We start from the raw sequence: 22,103 nt of genomic DNA, 5'->3' as shown, positions 1-22,103 counted from the left end.
TTAAGCAAAGCGGAGCATGCGTGGCATGTTGTACAGAGTTTCCCTGCGATTTTTAGCCACTTGATTGCTTGGTTGAATGCTAAAAGCAGTGATCGAAAATGCACGAGGGAGCTCGTGTCACTGGGGAAAAATTTGATTTTTTTCGTGACCAGCTCAGGTGGTTAAACTGAAGCTGAAAAGTGGAAATCGATCCATTGGGAGCCAAGGAACATGGTAGTTACTGCTAAATAGATTTATTTACGGTATAATACTATTCTATCTATACATACAAACACGCATACACAAAATATAGCATATATATTTAGCCAAGCTATACCATTCCAATATATATACGTTTCTCTTCTACTTATTGTTGTTATATTATATATATACACACCTATATGACAAGAAAGCTGATCTTTCTCTTACTTAACACATCAGTTAACGACACAGTGCTTGCAACTCTCCTTCGCACTAGAATCTTATAGTCAATTTGAGAGAAAGAGAGAGAGAGAGAGAGAGAGAGAGATAGGCATTAAATATTTAAAAATGGGACAATATTTATGCAACTAGTGTACAATTTCAAATTGTACAATAATCATCGAGAAAACGATTGGTAGCAAAAGCTGTACTACTTCCTAGAGAAAATTTATATTATTTAATTGCCTAGACTGAATCTTTTCACTCAACTCTTAATAATCATCGAGTAATTTTACGTTCGATATTTGTGGCTCGATGTGTGCACAAATAAATAATAATGTGTAGAATGGATTAGAATAATGCCAGTAATGTAAAGATGTGTGAAAATGGTGTACAGTGATACAACTAATTAATAAAGTGTCGCACGATCAGTAGTAGTGATTGGGGCGTTGGATTTTGATAAGAATTATGAGTATCGTTCAGCTACTTAAGAGGAAACACTCAATTATGGTTAATCGCTGCTGAGAAAATTGCCACTTCGCAAAGCGAAACTATTGTCAACTATTGAGGCAATTATTGAAGGCTGCCGAGGGATCAAATTCCGGTAGCTTCTTCGATATTGGAATGCCAAGCTATAGTTTTCCAATAGTTTTAATTACACGCCACAGTTATGCTCCGATATATCTCCTTCTGTATCTTTTATACATTACTCTATTAATACATGATGTTTCTCTATACATATACCTATTATGTATACGTTGTATGATGTAAAACTTTAAAATAAGTAGAGTGTATATGTACTCGAAAAAGTATTTTGAATTAGGACACAATTAGGTCAAAAGTCAGATTTACAATTTAATTTTAGACTATATACAATTTTGAGGAAGAGAAGATAACGCGGTGCTGTCTGCTAGTTTCACGAGGCACTTTACTCGTGTCAGTGATCAAAGACTATGCAGAGTCAGCCATTTCCTTTTAGCTTCGTTAAACCGATAAACAGTCGTTTATGAAATTGTAGATCAGTTCAAGTCACAATTATAATTTAGTTTTAATCAAGACACAGAATTTTATAAGATTAACAAAATATACTACATGGCTCTGCCTGCCACTTTCACGAGACTCTTTTCTCGGTTCAGTGATTTAGCACTGCGCAGAGTCAGCCGTTTCTTTTTTGCTTAACGTTAAATCAATGAACAATCGTTTGTTAAATCATCGATCGACTCGAGTGACAATTAAAATTTAGTTTTGTACCAGACACAGAATTTTATAAGATTAACAAAATATATCACGCTGCCTGCTGGCCTCACGAAACTCTTTTCTGGCGCCAGTGATCTAGGACTATGCAGAGTCAGCCATTTCTCTAACCTGGTTAAATCGATAAGGATTTTCTCCTATTATCAACGCTGTATAACAAGAATACTCTGAGCATTACTCGCATTTCCTGCTGCAGGAAGGGAATGCTTAATTTTTTGCTGTTTTTTTGTCTGTCGATAAATCGTATAAATTTGCGAACGTTATACCGAGTGAAGAATAATTCAAGTCTGGCAAGGTGGTTGATGGAGAAATGGGGAAGGGGAGGAGGGGGGGTTGGGGGCTAGGGGTAATTGATTTCAGTGAAAAATCGACGCGTGCACGTTGCATAAAGCAAGGGGTGATTTTAGGGGTAGGTCGAGGGTGGATTTTCAGCCGACAGCTCGTTCCATTGGACAGGCATGCAGGCAGTTTGACAGGGGTAGTTAAAGGGTTGAAGGGGTTGGGTGGTGATGGGGAGGGGATTGACCGGTGGCCGATGAACGAGTAACGATGGGCCGCAACGACAGACGTTGCTATCTCTCGTGCTTTTTCCATCAATCACCCTCATCGCTCTGCGACCAAATCATTTCTAGCTCTAACCCTGTACAATCGATTTGCAGCGTCGACTTGTCCCCTTTCTCAATCCTCGTCCAATCATTTCCGCCTTGCTCCATCATCGATCAACGCAGCAATCGAGTCGCTCTTCGGTAAACCAAATTAACCCTCCGGCTCTCAAGACAATCGAGAAAAAAGTTGCAGCTACAAATTTCATCCATTTCTCTCCATCATTATTGCAATAGAATCACTATTAAAATTATGAACGATCATTCAAAGTATCCACTTATTTTCTCTTCATTCTTGTCACGTTCCGCAACTGCATCCCTTCCTAGCTTTCGCCTAGGAAAGGATGCAGCCAAGAATCTCACATCAATCATTCTTGTTATTACACGACCAAATCATATCTAGAATGTATAGTATCGATTATCGTTCACTATTCTACTTTTTTATTCCATTATTGCGACATCCAGAAAGAAAAGCAACACTGATATCTCTACTGACGATTCACGATTCCCCTATCAATCGTTCGAGCCTGTCAGCGTTGATTTGCAGCATCGACTTGTCTCTCCAAATCTACTTTCTCTTGCACGACATTTCCTTATCTACTTGTTTCGACGAGAACTCGGCTGATAAGAAAAACCCATGCAAGGGAGAAATGGATATTTGGCTGGATCTTGTGTGAATTTTTCCGTTAACGAGGAAGTCCATGAAAGAATTTGTGGTGCAAACCAGAGAAAGAGGACTATGAGTTTACGCCATTCCGATAAGAAAAATCGAGAATCTGCGAAGGTCGTGTAGCTCGTTAATAAATGGAAGGATTTTAAGTGGATGAACAGTGTATAAATATTTGCTCCGATCGCACGAGTTATTTCTGTGAGAATGCTGAATCATAAGTGGATGGGAGCGTTGTATAAACATTTCCGCTGTTTGCACGAGTGACTTTCGCGCGCGGAACAACGATGCGAGCGTGACATTTAAGCCGGCAGTAAACAAGTCGACGATAAACTTCGATTTAGTCATCGCAGCGGCTCGCGCCGCCACGCAAGGACGACACGACGAATCCGATAACGGCTGGAAATCCGAAAATCACCGGAGAGGAGAATCGTCGTTAAATCCTGGAAAAATAACCTTGTCTTCCTCCACCCCACCCCTCTTCTACGCCCAGCCCACTTTCCCAATTCCTACGTCACGTTTCGCCTCGGTCAGTTTCGTTTGTTCCGCTTGTTCCGGGAGTCCTTTTTTTTCTACTGGTAATTGCAAACCAACCCCCCCCCCCCCCCCCCACCCCCCACCACCGCCTTTCTCCCTCTCTGTGCTCTCCCAGCGTGGAAAAGAAGGATCGATAATCTCTCTTGGGGAAAAATAGATAAATTCCACGTATAATCCACGTTCCTGCTACGTTTCGCCGTCACGCGAGCTTTCTTCCAGACGTTTTGACACATGATGCTATTATTTTTTGAACTACCCCCCCCCCCCTGCCCTAATTCTCCTTACCCTTCCCTCCCTCGAATGAAATATTCCCGGCCATGCAAGATCTCGTCGAGAGGATTGATGAAAAAACATGTCGTATATATGAGAGAGTCCACTGTGGACCGTGAGTGAGATCGTTCTCCGTATTAATGAGTTTTTGTGATTATTATCGTTTCTTCGCTCGGAGAGAGATGAATCGATGTTTCGTTCTCGATAGTAGCGTATAAAAAGCTATAGTAACGACGAGAGTGGCCAGAGGGTCTTCTGATGGTGATTTCTCTCTGACTAGGTCTGACCATCCATACCCTTTTCCACTTGCTATATCCTTTTCACCATACCCATCTATATAGCCGGTGAGCTGAACAGCGAATAAACTGGGGAGAAACCAGGAAGGAGAACCGAATAAGTGAGAGAGTAAGAGGGGAAGGAGCGGGGAGGGGGGGGGGGTGAGAGTTAGTGTAAGGAAAAAGCAAATAAAAGCAATCACGATGTCGATTGGTGGGCGAGTTCAACCTGATTAATCGAATTGTTTTGTTCTGTTCCGGTCGACGTGTTAGATGGGCCGACAAATGTGAAAGTCAACATCTTTCTTCGCTCTATCAGCAAAATAGATGATTATAACATGGTGAGTGGAAAAACAATACCATCAGCAAGGCCTATATATACAATCTGTACGTCCACACATGTGTACCAATATCCAATATAACGTGTCACGTATATATCTGCCGTAAGAAATTGCACTTCTCTGTAATTGTACCTTGTACTATTAACGATAATAATGTTATAAATTAATTAATGCTGCTACTACTAATATTATAAAATAATTAATATTGCTACTACTAATATTAATATTGATTATAACGTGCTGGTATCACTCGACGATTTTACACGTGTATGTATATTTGTATTTGTCGGGCGAGGCGCAAAACACCAACTCCGCTATGTTTCCTACGTTCGACACTACGTTGTACGACGTTAATGTCGACCACCCCGAGTGACGTTCTTTAAGTTGATGCCAAATATATCGATATAGCTATCGACCGGCCGGTCGTTTTTTAATAGATTTATTCTACGTTCGTTGTCTTTTATTATAATTAATTTTTCATTTGATTCTTTCGAGTAATAATGTATAAAAAATATTTTACAATTTTCTAGATCAAATGTATAAATTAACCACGTAGTTTTTTCTCTTTTGATACTTCATCGATTTAAGTACGTTGATAAATAAATAATTAACTACGATTCAATTACAAAGTGGATTTAATTTATCGAAGCAGACAAAACAGTGTAATTACTATCGATTGGTATCCTGGTTCACTTAAAGAACAATACTCGATCTTAATATTCTAATTAAGGAAGAAGGACTGTCATTAATCGTGGTTTAACGTAAGTTTGAACGTGTGAAATATCGTTGATCTGTGAAGAAAGGATGCTCTGCGTCAGTGGCGTAGCCTGTCTGATTTATATCAGGAAGAACTACTAGTCGCAAGACTGCACCGAATCTCCTGATTGTTTACGGTTTGTTCGCGTTGCTTGCTGTAAACTTTCTATATTTTTCACGCAAAACTTAACATAGACTTTTGATAAAAAAAATGTAGAAAGTGCAGACAGCAGCAAGAAGAAACCTGTACTCGCAGGATGCTCGGGGCCAGTGGCGAACCTGCCTGATTTATATCAGGCTGAACTACTTGTCGCGAGACTACACCGAATCTCCTGATTGTCTAAGGTTTGTTCGCGTTGCTCGTGCTTTCTGTATATACTGTACTTTTCGTTAAAAGTTTACTTGACACTTAGTATACACTTTTGATGAATAGTGCGCGGAAAGTACAGGCAGCAGGAACAAAACTGTAGTTGGTATCTCTCGAATATAATGCGAGCTTTTGTAATACCTATAACGCGTTGAAGTTATTGAAACTACTATTTTCGTACAATTTGGCGTGTTGCAAAATCTGCAGAATAATAAAACGAAGGAATTGTATGGGTTAGAGCACTCGAATATATATATATATATATATATATAGAAGATATTAATCGCGTTATACGAGAGACTACAACTACAGCTGGACTCCAATATAACGCGAGCTCTTACAATGCCAATTCCTAAAACGTGTTGAAGATATTTCGTACAACGCAATGTTTCGCTTAACGCGTCAAATAATAACAGTATAAATCGCGATATATGAGAGTCCTGCAACAGCAGTTGAACTCTCGTATAATCCGAATTATCCGCGTTTAAGGATTCATATATAGCCCGTAACACATTGGTCGAGTTATATGGGAGTCTACTGTTTATCGTCGATTTGCGCGTCACCTGATACATACACGTGTACATATGTGTGCGTTTCTCTGTTATATCCCGATTAAGACAAGTATCAATCTCGACGAACCCCTTGCACAATCACATTCGCACAGTTACGCGAGCACTCGATGTCCGCTTTAAACACGATTTCTTACACCCTTTTAACTGCAGACTTCAACGACACCCCAACTATAAACCCCGTTATATCAATTAAAATTCAGAGAGACTACTAGCAACAGCTTCGACATTCCAAATTTTAATAACCCAAGCTCACGTGCAATTTTCTCATTTCTATAACTCATAATTCGTCCGAAGAAAATACTCGATGTCACGTGCGAACCTTGCCCGATTTATGACGGATTTAACTACTTTTACTCAAATACTTCAAATCAAGATTAATATCAAATTAGGGTCTGTCGCATACAATTTTCAGCTGGTAGAGCTTAAATACGAATTATATAGAAATGGATTGTGGACAAATAAATCAATTTGAACGTTTTGCACACTTTTGAAATAATTAGAACAAAACACTATTAAGAAATACGCGTTCTTCTTTAATATCGAAATCTCTGCGTACACTATTTGTCTATTGGGATATAAAGGAACCTCGTACGTCGTGTTATGGATGTGTATTGGCAGCCACTCGACCTTACTAATTATTTCAGTGTCGTTTACTGTCTTGTATATCTATACATAAACCATTATTAAATTATATGACCTATCTTTTTTTTTTTTTTAAATGATTGCTAAAGGAACGATTATAACTGTGTACGTGCGTTGCAACTGTATCTGTGCCTGGCCAAATCGCATTGGAGATGAAAAGGAAACAAATGCAAGGAAAAAAGATGAAATTGGTGTCGCGAAATGGTGGAACTGACGTGTGTTTTTTGCAAGTTTCTCCGCGCAAGCATCCGCGTTCCCTCTCGGTGGATTTGTACCTGAAAATTAACCAATCAGTGCTTCCGTGAATTTAATATACGTACTACTTAATATGCACATAATATTAAATTAAATTAAGGAGAAAATCTCCGGTGAGCTTCAAGTTTGGTCTGATTTCCGGTACAAATTTGAGTTTCAGAACTCAACATAAGCGACCTTAATAGTCAAGTTTCGTGGTTGAGTGGGTTTGGTGGGGTAAAAATTTAGATTTACCCCCTACTCTATATAGAAAAAAGTTTACGTGCTTTTTCTCCATGTTAAAAGATGAGGCATCCATGCTACGAAACTTTTCCTCAATTTTATATTTATATACATATGCAATAAGCTGTTAAATATATTATGTGGAATAATGCGACATTCGCGCGATTGTCTTTGTTTAATCAATATCTCCCCGTACGTAAATGTAATTATATAGTATAATTGCATTAATGTATAATAATGTGTACGTGTAAGATTTGTATATGTATGTAAGTTTGTACGTATGTACGTACGTATGTATGTGTGTACGTATGCGCGTGTGTTTATTATGTACACATTCACTTAATTACAGTTAGGGGCATGCGCAGTGGTGATAATCTTAAACGGTTGTAATGCTATTCCAATTTAGCCTCGGATCATTATTTCATTAAGATTGATGAAAGCTGCTTGGCCGGTGCTCCACACAGCGTAACTGTATACATCTAGGGTGAACGAAGAACTTGAGAAAGACAGTAAACTATTATTTTTTCCATCTTCAGTGTGGTAAATTCGTCGTACTAACGAAACACCCAGTGTACAATGTACAAAGAAATAACCTTAACATAATTTAAAGAAGGTTGTATTTAAGGTCCGCCTGACTATGAGCTTTGAAATCCCATTAAAATCTGTGTAGAAATTTCTATCTGGTCGAAATGGATATACGTATATTGCGTGGCGTCACAACGTCGCACTTAGCCTTGACTGTCCTACAGCGTGAGTGAACGTTAATTCTCAAAGGTCTGTAACTCGGTAACCCCTTTACCGAATTTGATGGGACTTGAAGGGTTGTAATCAGAAAGTCCTCGAGAACAACACCCCTCGATGTGGCTCGATGCTTATGTTGCACCCTGTATGATGAAAAAAAAAATTATTTTTTGCATTACACTGTTTAAAAGGAAGATTTATCGTTTACTGTACATGCCTCTGAAGAGGATTGGTCGTTGCCTTCGCTTCCACGTTATCACCGCGAGTTTCTCTATTTTTCGTGCAGCATGAAATAAGGGTGGCAGAGTTTTTCCTGTCGTTCGATTGCAGTCGTTGTTGCGGTTGGTGGAATTATCACTGTGATCCCGTTTAAAACTTTCGAGCAAAAACCTTGTCGAAGGCGTACTGCTGACAACTAAATGCTCTTCTACTTGTGATAAAATTTATATAATTCTCCAAGTTGCCACGTCGCTTTTGATACTTTTCTCATATTTTTTCTCGAAAATTTTACATGGGCTGTATTTGGTTTATTACTACATCTTAACATATACAATTGCATGTAATACATACTAACGTTCATTGTATGGCATACCACTTTACTCGTTTCACTTGTCTCTTACAATTTACTCAACTAGCTCTATATTATATTCAGTTGTAACAAGTTTCAAAAATATGAAGATCCAAACGTGTAAGACAAGTGTAATGTGATATCGAGTGGTATCACATGCTCATGTATTGATATATATATATATATATATATACATACATATATATATTGATTTCACATGTGCTTTTTCTATTGCTTTATTTTTCTTAAACACTTTTCTCTCTCTCTCTCTCTTTCTTTCTCATTCACTCAGTCACTCACTCATCAGTCATTTTTCACTCTAACTCTCATTCTCATCCTCGGTCTCTTTCCACGCCTCTCTTTATCTTTTTTCATCATCCATCCAAATCATTCGAAAATCATCCTGGCTCGATCGTCCGATTCCATTTGGGACTCCACAAATTTCCCATTCAAGTGTGCTAATCTTCGTTACGGACCCAGGAGAAAAATAAAGAAAGGGAAATAATGCACTAGCTTGGTTTACAACATGGACTATTCTGTGGCTTGTAATTAATGCTTATAAATGCTTAATAGGAAAAATGAGAAGAAAAAGGAATTAGGTAGCGAAAAACTGTGAGTGCCGAGCGAGAACCATACACGATTCCTATTAGAGTCATTTGCGCAGTGAAAAGAGTGTAAGTACTATAGTTTTAGGGGAGACGTGATACCATAGGGAAGAATGAAAAAAAAAACACGCAAAAATGAGTGTCATTACACGTGAGAGAATATATGCGAAATATAAATCTCATACATAAAATATGCTGCGTCTGTTAAAAAAAACCGGCAAGTACATATAGGTGCTCTACTAAAGCATATGCAAATGAGAAAAATATTGTGATTAAAAAGAGTAGTGAAATCAATGTTTTTGGAAAGCATTCTTAATTTAAGCAAAAAATAGCATCACATTCATTATAAGCAAGTGATGCAGATTTCTTATTCAAAAAAATTTCACAGACTTTAAATAACAGAAATGAATATTGAATAATAAAGCTTGTAATTACCTATGATAGAAGGGGTTCAAAAAAGTATTTAAACTTATATTTCTGAACAAAACAATATTTTGAATATTCTATCCAAAGATAAAATTCTAAACCAAAAGAGGACATGCCTGACTTATGCCTTTTATATTTAATATCACTATAACCATGCTACAAAAATGTTGCTCATCTTAATTTAAAAATGTAACTATTTTATGCATTTCACCAATGCATGACTCCGGCAAGTCCCTTTTTAGTTCAGAAATTTATCTTTGGATATACAATATTCAAAATATTCTGTATTCAAAAATGTGAGCTTAAATACTTTTAAAGCCTTTTTTTGCACATGTAACTAGAAGTTTTATTGTTCAACATTAATTTCTGTTATTTAAAGCTTGTAACCTTTTTTTAAATAAGAAATCTGCATTACTTGCTTAATAATGAATGTAACACTATTGTTTGCTAAAATTCCGAATACTTGCCAAAAATTGATTTCACTACTTTTTTTAATCACAATATTTTTTTTAGTTGCATATGTATGTTTCAGTAGGGCACCTATTTACTTGCCGTCTTTTTTAACAGGCACAGCATGTTTTTTGTATGGAATCTCATAACGTTTGTTAAGAATATAGTAATTGAAACTAAGTTATAGTTTTGATTACTTCACAATATAAAAAAATTTTCAATTTCCTCCTCATTCGAAAAAACAATACTTCTAATTAAATTGTTATTTTGATATTTTATTAAATATAACATATATACATAAATAATTAATTAAATAAAATATTAAAATTACCAGATTTATATATAATTTATTAATACTAAAAGGGATGGGGAGGAGAGATGACTCTAAAAGCACAAAGCCATTAAGTTGACTTTTTAACTCAAAAATAAAATTTAAATCTTGATCAAGAAAAAGGTAACCTCAGCCTATGCTGCTTAGTAACGTTGCAATTAGAAAATTAAATTGTTTTGGATTTGAAGCGATAGATTTTAGCCTATTGTGCCTTAAATTATATTAATAATTAAAAAATTAACATATTATTTTAAATTTGTTAATTAAATACAAAATATATTATTATATATTCACTTTTTAATAATGACAATAACTTATGACATTGTTACTAAAAGAATCATTTTTTGAAGCACACATCTAATTTACTTTTGAATCTAGAATTTATTTCAAATTAATTTTACAAGTGTAATGTCAATAACGATACCATCAAAATTTATTTTTATATAATCACACTTTTCTTATATCTTATAATCTGTACGTAATTGATTTCCAAACCCTTCATAAAAATTCGATTATTCACGGAGATTGCTTCATTAAGCTCTTTTGGTAATCAATTTTTACAATTCTTCGATTCCTTCCTTAATTAAATTTGCAACTGTGTACTTTCTATGGTATCCATAACAATTTTGGTAATAAGATTAATTTATATCTGGCCTTTTGCATTCTAAATTCTGACTATCACAGTGTTGAAGATGCTTAATAAGTGAAAGTAAATTTATGTTAAAATTATTGAACATCTGCGAAGCAATATTAAAATTTATCGAGACTATGCACTTCACACTTAGCCTCTATCCTTAACTGCATTTTCAATGGAAATATAAGGTCTATTCGATTCTTCAATTTCTTGCTTAATTAAATTTTCAACTTATTTATTTTCTATGCTCTATTACCAAAATTGTATTATCTATTATGTTCAATTTAGAATTACATCCCCTGTCATATGAAACTGTGATTACCAAAAAATTGAGGTTTTATTTATTTACTTTTTGCTAATCATAACGATAAGAAGTTTTTATCGTCTCCTTACAAATTATCCAAATGTGTAATAGAACTTTTAAGAAAATTGGTATTATTTTTAGTTTCGAGAGAAAAAAAACATATTTTGTTGATGGTTTAAGTACCTTAAATGATAACGTATGATTTTCAAATGCTTTAGCACAGTTTCTATCAATTAGAATATTCCTGATAATGGTTCATGTACATTAGTGTTCAAAAAAGACCTCTTCCTTTGGTAATGTTATAAATATCAATCTCGGTTAAACCAGTCAACTTGACATTCAGTACTGACAATATAAATATTTTATTTTAGTATAATCTGAAAAGAAACCCCACAAAGTGCTTCAAAGTATGTTGAATCCTGTATTGTAAAATAGAATTTTATACATATCTAATTGTTGACTCCTTCTGTCATAATTAACTTGATTTGTTTATGTATTTGAAAAATTGACGTCATCCTAATCAAAATATAATAACTCACCTCACTGCATTAGGCACACAATACGTCATATCAGTTAAATCGATATTTTGAAAATTAACATAATTACTCTTACAACACACACACACACACACACATAATAAATAATCACGCTACCTTAGCTACGTAGTACGTTGGATCCGTTATATCAATTTTCATTAACATCGCGCATTGAGCTGCATCAAACAAGCAACAAGTAACGTCAGATAAAAATCGAGACACTGCTAATTACAGTTTTCAAACATAACACATTTTAATTGCTACCTAAATTTGTGTCCATTACGACACTAAACCAGTTTTATCTTTAACATAACCAACTAACTGCACGCCAAAGACATTCGTGGATAACGTTAACGACAAACTTCAGGGCGAAGACATCCACGGAGATATTGAAGAAGGAAACGAATTATCATCTTCATTTTGATACAATGAAAACCAGAGTTATGAGAGCTCTGTTTGGATGAACCGTTTTTAATGTTCGTGGTCTCAATTGAAAGCTTTTTTCAAGAGGTTTTAAAATACGTACGTATGAATACTGAAAAATGTATATGAGTCATAAAGATAAATTGACTTAAAAATTGGAGCGGCCAAACTTGCTATATAAGTTAACGGCAGTGCCTCGATGGTATATACATATGTACTTGCCGTCGAGACACTACTGTGTCTCTTAATAAAAACAAAAAGAAGGTGCGTGTGCAAGTACTAAAAACACAGGGACAGAGTGAAGAAGAGGGAGGGGGGTGTAATAGGTGAAGGGTGAAAGGTAGTGTTGCCGGGAAGGCAGGGGGCGTTAGGGTTAATCGAGAAGGGCTAATTGCTGCGAAGATATGGGTGTGAGCGAGCGTGACAACAGGTAGTAGCGTAAAAAGCTCGAGCAGCTTTTCGCTCGCTGGTAAATTTTCCAAATATTCTAAGCGGATCTGCGAGTATGGTGGGAAAAACGTCGAAATCCCTTTTTTCACTAAGAGAATATTTCCGCGATGCGATAAGCTCCAAGAGAGTGGAGTGTCGTGCGAAGGAACCAACGACAACACACGAGAAGGTTCAAAATTATGCGAGGTTAGGTTAGACAGCAACGAAATAACCAACGAGAAACGAAGCGCAATTTTAGACTAGCCATGATTAAGGATTATCGTGGGAGGTGATAAGAACGGATAAGAAAGGGACAGGTTGAGGGTAACTAGGGAAACATTCGGGATTTGTGGGTAAAGCCAGCTTTCGCCTTCTCCTATTCTTGTATGAAAAAAGGAAATTAAAGCAGACAGCGCAGCACTACCGATGGACGAGATCCAATTTGGGAGCTGAAAAAACAGGTGGAACCGTGAGCCAATTGCATGAGTTTTTTGCTACTTATAGTGGCTATATGCCTTCCCCCTCACCCCCTTCCTCCTACTGTGCCAATTTCTTAACAGAACGCTAAGCCGTACCTAACCTTCTTTAACCTTTCCCCAAAGTTTACCCAACGCGCAGCTTTTTTTCGTAGTTTTGTTCCACGTGCTTTATGAAAAACGTAGCCATCCAGGCATACGCGTGCTTGCTTGTGTACGTGTGTGTGCCAATAGTTGCATACGTTGATGTTTGTAGCCAACGAGAGATTCGTTTGATGTTCGCATCTTGCTCATGGCTTGCGCGCGCCTTTGCAGCTGGTCTTTTATCGCATGCTGTAAACTTTCCACTCCCCCCCCCCCCTCCCTCATCCTACTCTGTATTCCTCAGAAACCTCACGCCACAGCTTCGACTTCGTCACACAACTCATTCTCGCTACGAAACTGATGCTAATGATCCTCGACTGCATCAACATCTTTTTCTTTCAATCCCGGTGAGCTTTACTGGTGGCAGCGCGAAACACCATCTGTTATGACTTGTCAACGTGACGAGTTTGTTTCCTCTAGTATCTCTGACGTCATTAAATTGGTTCGTGTTGATTAGACGAGAGGGCGCCACCCGTATCTAGCCTTGCAGCAATGACGTCATTGCTTCATATACAGTGTAACGTTATAAATTCGTAAATGAATAGCGATTCCAATCGTTTTTCCAATACAGGAAATGCTTTTTTTTAAATCTGCATCGTTTGTGTCAATTGTTAATTAAAAAAGCTGATAGAAGCAGTCGAAGATCGTTCGAATCGAGTAATTCATCAAACAAGAAGAAAGCACTGACCTTGTTCCGGGAATATGGCGTTTCTCATTATGATTTTTTCCAGTCTGTGATTAATCGTTTTCCTTCTTTAGAAAGTTTTAACGAGGTCAGTGGTGCAAAATTTATATGCTGCTTCCGCAATGCTACCGATAAATTAATGACAAATGGTGCAATTTTCAATCAAAATTTCAGTTTCACTCTTATAAGAAATGCCTGAACATTAACGAGCGATCAACACTTTTTAATAAAATTTACTTTTCACTTTCCAATCGGCTCTTTTCTTTCTAAATAACGCTGTCAATTCTTTGATCTCGCAAGTCTTCGCGCAGTCATTAAATATTGTATTCTTGAAAGTTAATTTTATAAAATTATCACTATAAAACTGATCGATTTATTTATAATTAATATTCTTGCTAAATTAACGATCGCTTTTTCGTACTTAATGCAAAATTATTGCAAAAAATAGAAGAAATATACGCGAAAAGAAAAACATAACAGAAAAACGAATGATTGGTCAAGGTCCGTGGAAGTTTGAGTAATCTCTCTGTGCCTCCAGGAATACTCCGTACAATTGACATTTCGGGAACAATGGTTGGATGAAAGGCTAAAATTTAATGATTTGGGAGGTAAGTATATATAAACAAAACACTCCATTTATGATCTTAAGGCCAAAAGTCCAAGATGACATGTTTTTGCGAGAAAAAATGCAACGCAAACTATTAATGATTAAAAAAACTGTTAACGGGATCCCTCACGCGTGCTTTACCGACAGTACAAGTCAACAAACAATTAGTTTAATAAAATTCAAATGCGAAGCAAATTGAACAATCGTGCGTTTGTAGTACAATGTGCCAGTCCTAACGAGTCAAACGAACTTAAAAACACTCAAATTAGTTAAAAAATAACGCTGTACAATTGTGCTGCGTACTTGAAGATAGGTTACTTTTGGTTATTTCCACTTCAAGAACGCGGGACAGTGGTACAGCGTTATTCTTCATCCGATTTGAGTTTTTTTAAGCTCGATTGACTCGTTAGAATTGGCAACTTGTCATAAAGAAGCCCGTTTTTGCAATTTGCTTCGCATTTGACTTTTATTAAACGAATTGTTTATTGACTTGTACTGTCGGTAAAGCACGCGTGAGGGATCCCGTTAACCTATGTGTAATAGATTTAATCCATATATATATATACTGGCTCAAGGATCATGATTCGTCGATTATTTTTTAAGGACAAACTAATATTGAAAATTATTGCTTTCAGGTCGTTTAAAATACTTAACGTTAACAGAATCTAGTCGCGTGTGGATGCCAGATTTATTCTTTTCCAATGAAAAAGAAGGCCATTTTCATAACATCATCATGCCCAACGTTTACATACGAATCTTTCCGAATGGCTCTGTTCTTTACAGCATACGGTAAGCTCTTGTTCCCTCTTTATTAAAACTGCTTAATGCTGAAGAGACATTAAAGAAATTCCGTAAGCAGAAGATAGTAGAGTGTATCATTAGAAATTCGATAATACGAAATATCGCTTTGTTTGCTCGTTACAGAATTTCGCTGACACTTTCGTGTCCGATGAATTTGAAACTATATCCCTTGGACCGACAAATCTGTTCATTACGAATGGCTAGCTGTGAGTATCGCACGAGGAACCAATGAGAAAAGTCAATCGTGCTCGAAGCATCAGAATTATTGATAATTGTCGAATGTACCTGATCCCTGATGATTTTGCACAGATGGATGGACAACCGACGATTTGGTCTTCATTTGGAAAGAAGGCGATCCCGTCCAAATTGTCAAAAATTTACACCTGCCCAGGTTTACACTGGAAAAGTTTCTTACCGATTACTGCAACAGTAAAACAATTACCGGTACGTTGAGCCGAGCGAGAGGCGAGTAAGTAGAAGGAGAAGAGATTGGTCACGTGACCTATGAATCATAAAGAGACAGTGAAGTTTCGGAAGGATCTAGTTTTATGATCGTTCATGAGGATTTTCAATGTGTTACGACTCAAGTGGAACCTTGCGATTCACAGGGGCGTACAGTTGCTTGAAAGTGGATCTTCTCTTCAAAAGAGAATTCAGCTACTATCTCATCCAAATCTACATCCCTTGCTGCATGTTGGTCATCGTCTCATGGGTGTCCTTCTGGCTTGATCAAAGTGCGGTACCAGCACGAGTATCATTGGGTTAGAACTTTCTTTCTATTCGTATTTCAAATCCCTAGACTTTTCGCCATAGAAGTACCTACGACCTTGGTTAGAATTAAAGGAAACTCGTTATTTTCTCTAAGCAAAAAATCATCTTTTTTTTAGGTGTTACGACCCTGCTGACTATGGCGACCCAGACGTCAGGAATAAACGCTTCACTGCCACCGGTCTCCTATACAAAAGCCATTGACGTATGGACGGGGGTTTGTCTGACTTTCGTATTCGGCGCCCTTCTAGAGTTCGCCCTGGTCAACTACGCATCGCGCAGTGACATGCACAGCGACAACATTAAAAAACAATTCATGGCAAGTGAAACGGAAAACTCCTCACCAACCGAACCGGACGGATCAGCGAATTTCCCTATGGTCAGTGTCCAGACGTGTCGGTTTTCGACTCCGGCCCCAAACCCCCAGATAGCAATCACATTCTCATACGATCCCTCCATTGACTCATATATATCAGTTTCTCCTGAAATTCTTCTTCGTCGATCGTTCGATCAGTCCCCACTGGCAACCCATCTCTCTTCTCCCTCACATCAGTCAAACATAAGAAACCAATATTCATTACTCAATTCTCCTCCCACAATACTCATATAACTCATGACTTTATGTCTCTAATTCTATACCATTGCTCACCTCTGTTGTCCTTTCATCAGAGGAGGTCATTTCTAAAACGATGAATGGTGCAAATCACACTGATTAATAAATTATTCTCCCTTGCAAGAACAAGAAACGTTGACAGAAGGAAAAATGATAACACACAATGATACAATATGCTATCTGGGTGGTCAAAATTGGTTCGTCTTGCAATGACTACGAATTGTGTTTGATGATGTTGCACGAATGGAATGAGAATTCACTGATGCGGCCCGAGGAAAGTGGTGAAGGGTTCACATCCCCTTCTATCAGAACCGGAAATGCTAGCAGAGAAAGACACGTCGTGGTTCACCGTCACCCTTCACGCATTGTGTGTGTGTGTGCGTCTATGTTTTTTCTTCCCTAATGAAAATCCCATTGTAACCTTATCTCACTAATCACGAAGCAGGGAGAATGATCGATGAACGACACAATCCCTAAGGAGTTCCCGTAATTCCTCTTAATGTAATCCAGTCCTCGAACATTCCTATACATGGTATTATCTCTGTACCTGTGTGTGTATTTGTGTATCGTTTGGTGTGGTAAACTTTGAAAGGGACCACCATCTGGCTCTTGTAATGTCGTGCCTCGAGCAAATTTCGCGGATAATCACGAGGATAATGATGCTAAACGTTTTCAACAAAGCCTTGCTTGAATCATTTTTGCATGTACTTGACGCAAACTTATATGGATAAATTTGCATCAAGCTCTGTATGGCTGGCTCCTAACTAATTTTTTTCTATCTATTGCAGGGAAATTTAAAAAACTATATTTGTGTTATTTTTGTGATGGGAAAAGACATGCTATAAATTATATGAGTACTTTTTATTTTTTAGAAATTTTTCATTTCAAAAAAACTTAAGTTAACAGTTCTTCTTCTATTACAAAAATCAGTTTATTCCTTAGTATTAAAATCTTGAATGAACATGAAAATAAATGTTAATTAACTTTAAAACTCAAACTACTCAATTTCAAGAGAATGATAAAATTCGAGTAGAACAAATCAGTATGGAGTCAGCCAAGGAACAAAAGCATTCGTACCTTAATGTTTTATATCCCAGTGTTATCGTTATCTGTGAAATTTTCTTGGAGCACAAGAAAGGTCCACCGGTCCGGTTTCGAGGAGAAAAATAAAAGTAGATAAAACTAGTGGTAGAGTAGATGGCAAGGGAGACGGAGTGGAGGAAGATGGAGAAAATAGAAAAAGTAGGGAGTGAGAGATGTAATGGTGAGGGGAAAGAGAGGGGAGGGGGAATAGTTAGATAAAACTCGCGGCGAAAATAGCCGGTGGACTAATCGTGGTCGACTTCTTTCAGAAGCCTCTGGTGAGACACCCGGAGGACACGATGTCGGCGGCGGACAAGGCGCGGCAGCGCGAAATACACATGAAACCGCGAAAAAAAAACTGCTGCAGGTCGTGGCTGTCCAAGTTCCCGACGAGATCCAAGCGCATCGACGTCATCTCACGGATCTTTTTCCCCATCGTATTCGCTCTCTTCAACCTCATGTACTGGTCCACGTACCTGTTCAGGGAGGAAACGCAGGGCGAGTGAACCTCGACGAGGAAGCGCTAGGATCAAGGGACGTGGTTCGCGGCCGTACCCATCACAACGCCATCATTAACAATAACAATAACAGGCATACAAGTACAAGAAACATTCTATTAAACACAGCAAGTCCAGGATCGACGGGGTCCTCCCATAGCCTAGGAAGGTCGCAGCGTTCGCGACCGAGGCAAAGGCACTTCCACGATCATCATCAGCATCACCATCATCACCATCACGCACACAACCACCACCATCACCAACATCAGCATCTACACGAACACAATCATCAGCAGAGAGCATCGTCGAGACACAAGTACCAACAGGATGACTACGAGGCAGACTCGGCTGGGTCCTTCTCACCGCTGGAGGACCGTTCGAGGCGTTCCTGCAGAAGCTCGTCGAAATCCTCCCCATCCTCTTCATCGTCGTCCTCATCGAACTCGAGTTCCCGGTCGGCATCGCCGTCACCCTCGCCAAGCCTTTCGAGGAACATCAGCCCTTCTCCGAGCTGTGGAAGCCCGAGGGAAACCTCCTTCGGGGAGATCCACAGCTTCGACAGGGGTGGCAGACTCATTGGCAAGCCCAAATGCTGCTGGGGAATCGTGCCTAAGCGATGGCTTACCTGCCAGGCCCAGGGCAGCGCCAGGATAGACATTTTCAGCCGATTCGCCTTTCCCTTAACGTTCGTCGTCTTCAACATTGCCTATTGGTCGAATTACCTCTTCCAAGGTGAGGAGGCCATGAATGCCAATTGAAGATGGGGATTATACTCTGCAAGTGCAGTGAGTACAGAGACATCGGGTGCTTGGATGACAATTCACATGTGGGACCGAGGACGTAGGAGAACGGATGATTCGCGTTCCTTCTGTATAATGTTTGTCCTATTCAATATCGTTTGTTGCTTGACCTACCTCTTCCTGGGTTAAGAGCCCATGAATACCAGCTGAAGATGGATTATACTCTGCAAGTGCAGCGAGTAAAGAGGCGGCAGGTGCTCGGGCGATAGTTCACCTGCCAGAACAAGGGTTCTCTCAAGGACATACATCCGCCTTCCCTCTAATGTTCGTCCTCTTCAATACCGCCCACTGGACGACTTACCTCTTCAGGGATGAGGAACCCATAAATACCAACCAAAGATGGATTATATTCTGCAACTGCAACGAGTACATCAGCATCGTCGAGTGCCCACGTGACAGTTCACCTGAAAGACCAAGGGTTCACCGAGACAAACAAACTCGAATCCCTCTAAAGCTTGTCCTCTTCAACATCGCCTGCTGGTCCATCCGCATCTTCCAAGGTGATGAACCCACGAACACCAACTGCAGAGGGTGATTCACCCGCCAGTTCCAGGAAAGCACCAGGACGGACATATTCGCCTTCCTCAAACGTTTGACCTCTTCAACATCGTCTTCTGGTCCATCTACCTCTTCCAGGGTGAGGAGCCCATGAAAACCTATCGAACAAGCAACTGTACTCCGCACTTGCAACGTGTACAACTAACAGGGAATCGTGTCGTAAGCGACAGCTCACCTGCCAGATCCAGGACTGCGTCAGAATAGACACATTCGCCCGGTTCACCTTCCCCCTCATATTTGTCCTCTTCGACATTGCCTACTGGTCGACCTACCTCTCCCACCAGGATGAGAGGAACCCATCAAAGAGCCAACTACTAATGATCGATTTTCTGTCTCATTCTCTCCCTCTCTCTTTCTCTCATTCGCTCTCTATACTTTTGCAATTGCAACGTGTGCGGCCACACATCGGGATAGGACCTCTTTTGTCCTACGCCCTTTTTAATGCTAATCGCTCTTTGAACCGGAGCAAACCTGGCCCACGAAAGACTGAGACTCGATAAATTCGTTGTTAATTGAACGAACCTTTGACGAATTGAAGCCAGGATACGTTACGAACTGGTAGGGGTGAAAAAGAGAAAGAGAGAGGGAGAGCGGGAGGAGGGGGGAGAACGTGATCAGGGCGAGGGTTGGAGGTTTCGCATCGGCCCAATCCTCGATAAGACAATCAAGCCGGTTCGATGGATCGATAAATGGAAGAGAGCTCGGTACAAAGCTAGGTACTATCTAGGTTTCTATGTAGTAGAGAGTAAAAAAGCGAGGAAAAGACTTGTAGTGGAAAAAAATGCTTGAGCTAGGTCAAGAAGCGGGGAATGGTAGGGGCAGGAGGGCGCGAATGTTGCTTCTGCGCGTCTCAGAAGCTCAACTACATATACATTCGCGTTAGACCCACACACACGCACACGTACACACATATACACACACTCGCACACAAAGTCGTATATAAATTGAAAAGAAGAATACCCTTTCTCTTTTTCTCATCTCACGAGTATATCAATTGTCCGGAGACCGCGTGCCACAGACTGAGACTTAACGTAGTTGGCCCTGTATAGCCACGGCCTGTTAACGATTACAATGCATACAAGTTTATAAATACTAATTACCTAACGTATTAATTAAAAAATTAACTCGTTATTACAGTCGGAGAGATGCGGGCGCCCCAGCCGAGCAAGTTTTTCTTAAATAATTATTTTTACGAGTTTCACGATTTATCCCGCAAAAGTTCGTACCTTCTTTTTCACCATTCTCTTCAAGGTCGATCGGTTGGTTAATTTTGCTAGCGGTATCATCGTTCAACGGCAGAGGGACTCATTCTCGCCGTCTCGGCTCAACGTAGACTCGCGTGTGTCGCGTTGGAGAAAGATCGCGATACCTTCCGCTGGGTTTCGATAAGAAAAAGGAAAATGCAGAAAAAATAATGAATCGAGGAGAGAAAGGAGGCGAAAATCATTCACGATTTAGGTAGTAAGGTGGGAATTTTATTCGAGACGTCGAAACTCTCGGGTTTAAGGTGTTGTTGCGTCTCGTGCAAATTTACCGTTGTCTCGAAAGTAGGTAGTATTGATAAACGATAGGAATTCAAGGAGTATTTCATCGAGGATGACGAAGTTTTTCTCTTTCTTTCTTGAGGCAAGCACCCCCTCGACATAATATATACATAAATATACTATACATTATTATATATAAATCGGATTAATATTCACTTTTAAATTGCTCACTGGCCAAAGCGAAGCTGGGGATCTCGATCGATAGACGATCAGTACTAATACGATTCGATAAGAAAATGTCGCGCGATCTTTCATTTTCGAGAATGAATGATTTTTCGACGCGTTTTAAAAAGAAAAAAAAACAACTGGAGGAGGAAGGATACGATTAAAAATGGCAATCAGAAGCGTAGCCAATGAAGAGTATAAGTAGAATTGAACAGTTAAGAGATCTAAAAGAAAAGAGGAAAACCAAAAAAAAAAACAAGAGTTTTATTTTCCGCGCAACGGAAATTTTGTTAGAACTTAAATTATTATCGAATGATTATTAGGAACGAAAAAAATTATATGAACATTTCTCCGGTAATTCCCTCCCCGGCAGAGCACATTGAAGAATACTGCAGGAAGAGCTGGAGTTTTCGAAACTTTTACCACATGCATCAAAATCGGGAGAAAAATCGAGTGAAATGTGCAGGAGGATATGTTTGTCGAAGAATGGTTGGTCAATGGTTAGGTTAGTTTGGCGCTGTCGTCGCACTCTCGTTTCTCGTCGGACCGGACCGGGGGGATTACCCGCGAAAAGAAAATATGGCGTCGATTGATACGTTCGCGTCGTCGTGTTATACTATGCCCAGTATTATTAATTCTCGTGACGTACGAGCCGCTCAAAAGTTTTGCGTTTAGCGTACTTCGAGAGCACGAAGGGAGATCGAATCGACGCACACGGTAAAATTTGGTGCGCAAAGTGGAATTAAATTACACAAT

General features: G+C 39.0%; 1 protein-coding gene across 1 annotated transcript in view; it reads left to right on the top strand.

Moving 5' to 3' along the window:
* Positions 1 to 19,998, top strand: part of GluClalpha (glycine receptor alpha 1) — a 38,903-nt gene extending 18,905 nt beyond the window's left edge. Inside the window, exons 4-11 of the mRNA XM_066743689.1 lie at positions 4,278 to 4,345; positions 14,450 to 14,519; positions 15,154 to 15,307; positions 15,443 to 15,525; positions 15,629 to 15,763; positions 15,928 to 16,080; positions 16,207 to 16,466; positions 18,151 to 19,998. Of these exons, the coding sequence (XP_066599786.1) occupies positions 4,278 to 4,345; positions 14,450 to 14,519; positions 15,154 to 15,307; positions 15,443 to 15,525; positions 15,629 to 15,763; positions 15,928 to 16,080; positions 16,207 to 16,466; positions 18,151 to 19,038 (1,811 nt within the window). The 3' untranslated portion in view covers positions 19,039 to 19,998. The remainder of the gene's footprint in view (positions 1 to 4,277; positions 4,346 to 14,449; positions 14,520 to 15,153; positions 15,308 to 15,442; positions 15,526 to 15,628; positions 15,764 to 15,927; positions 16,081 to 16,206; positions 16,467 to 18,150) is intronic.
* The last annotated feature ends 2,105 nt before the right edge of the window (positions 19,999 to 22,103 follow it).

Source organism: Prorops nasuta, unplaced genomic scaffold (assembly GCF_024137725.1).
Source record: "Prorops nasuta isolate Cenicafe-Biocafe unplaced genomic scaffold, Cenicafe_Pnas_1.2 PNAS00033, whole genome shotgun sequence".
NCBI classification, from domain to species: domain Eukaryota; kingdom Metazoa; phylum Arthropoda; class Insecta; order Hymenoptera; family Bethylidae; genus Prorops; species Prorops nasuta.
The sequence above is the reverse complement of the archived record's forward strand: the minus strand, read 5'-3'. Positions and strand labels throughout refer to the sequence as shown.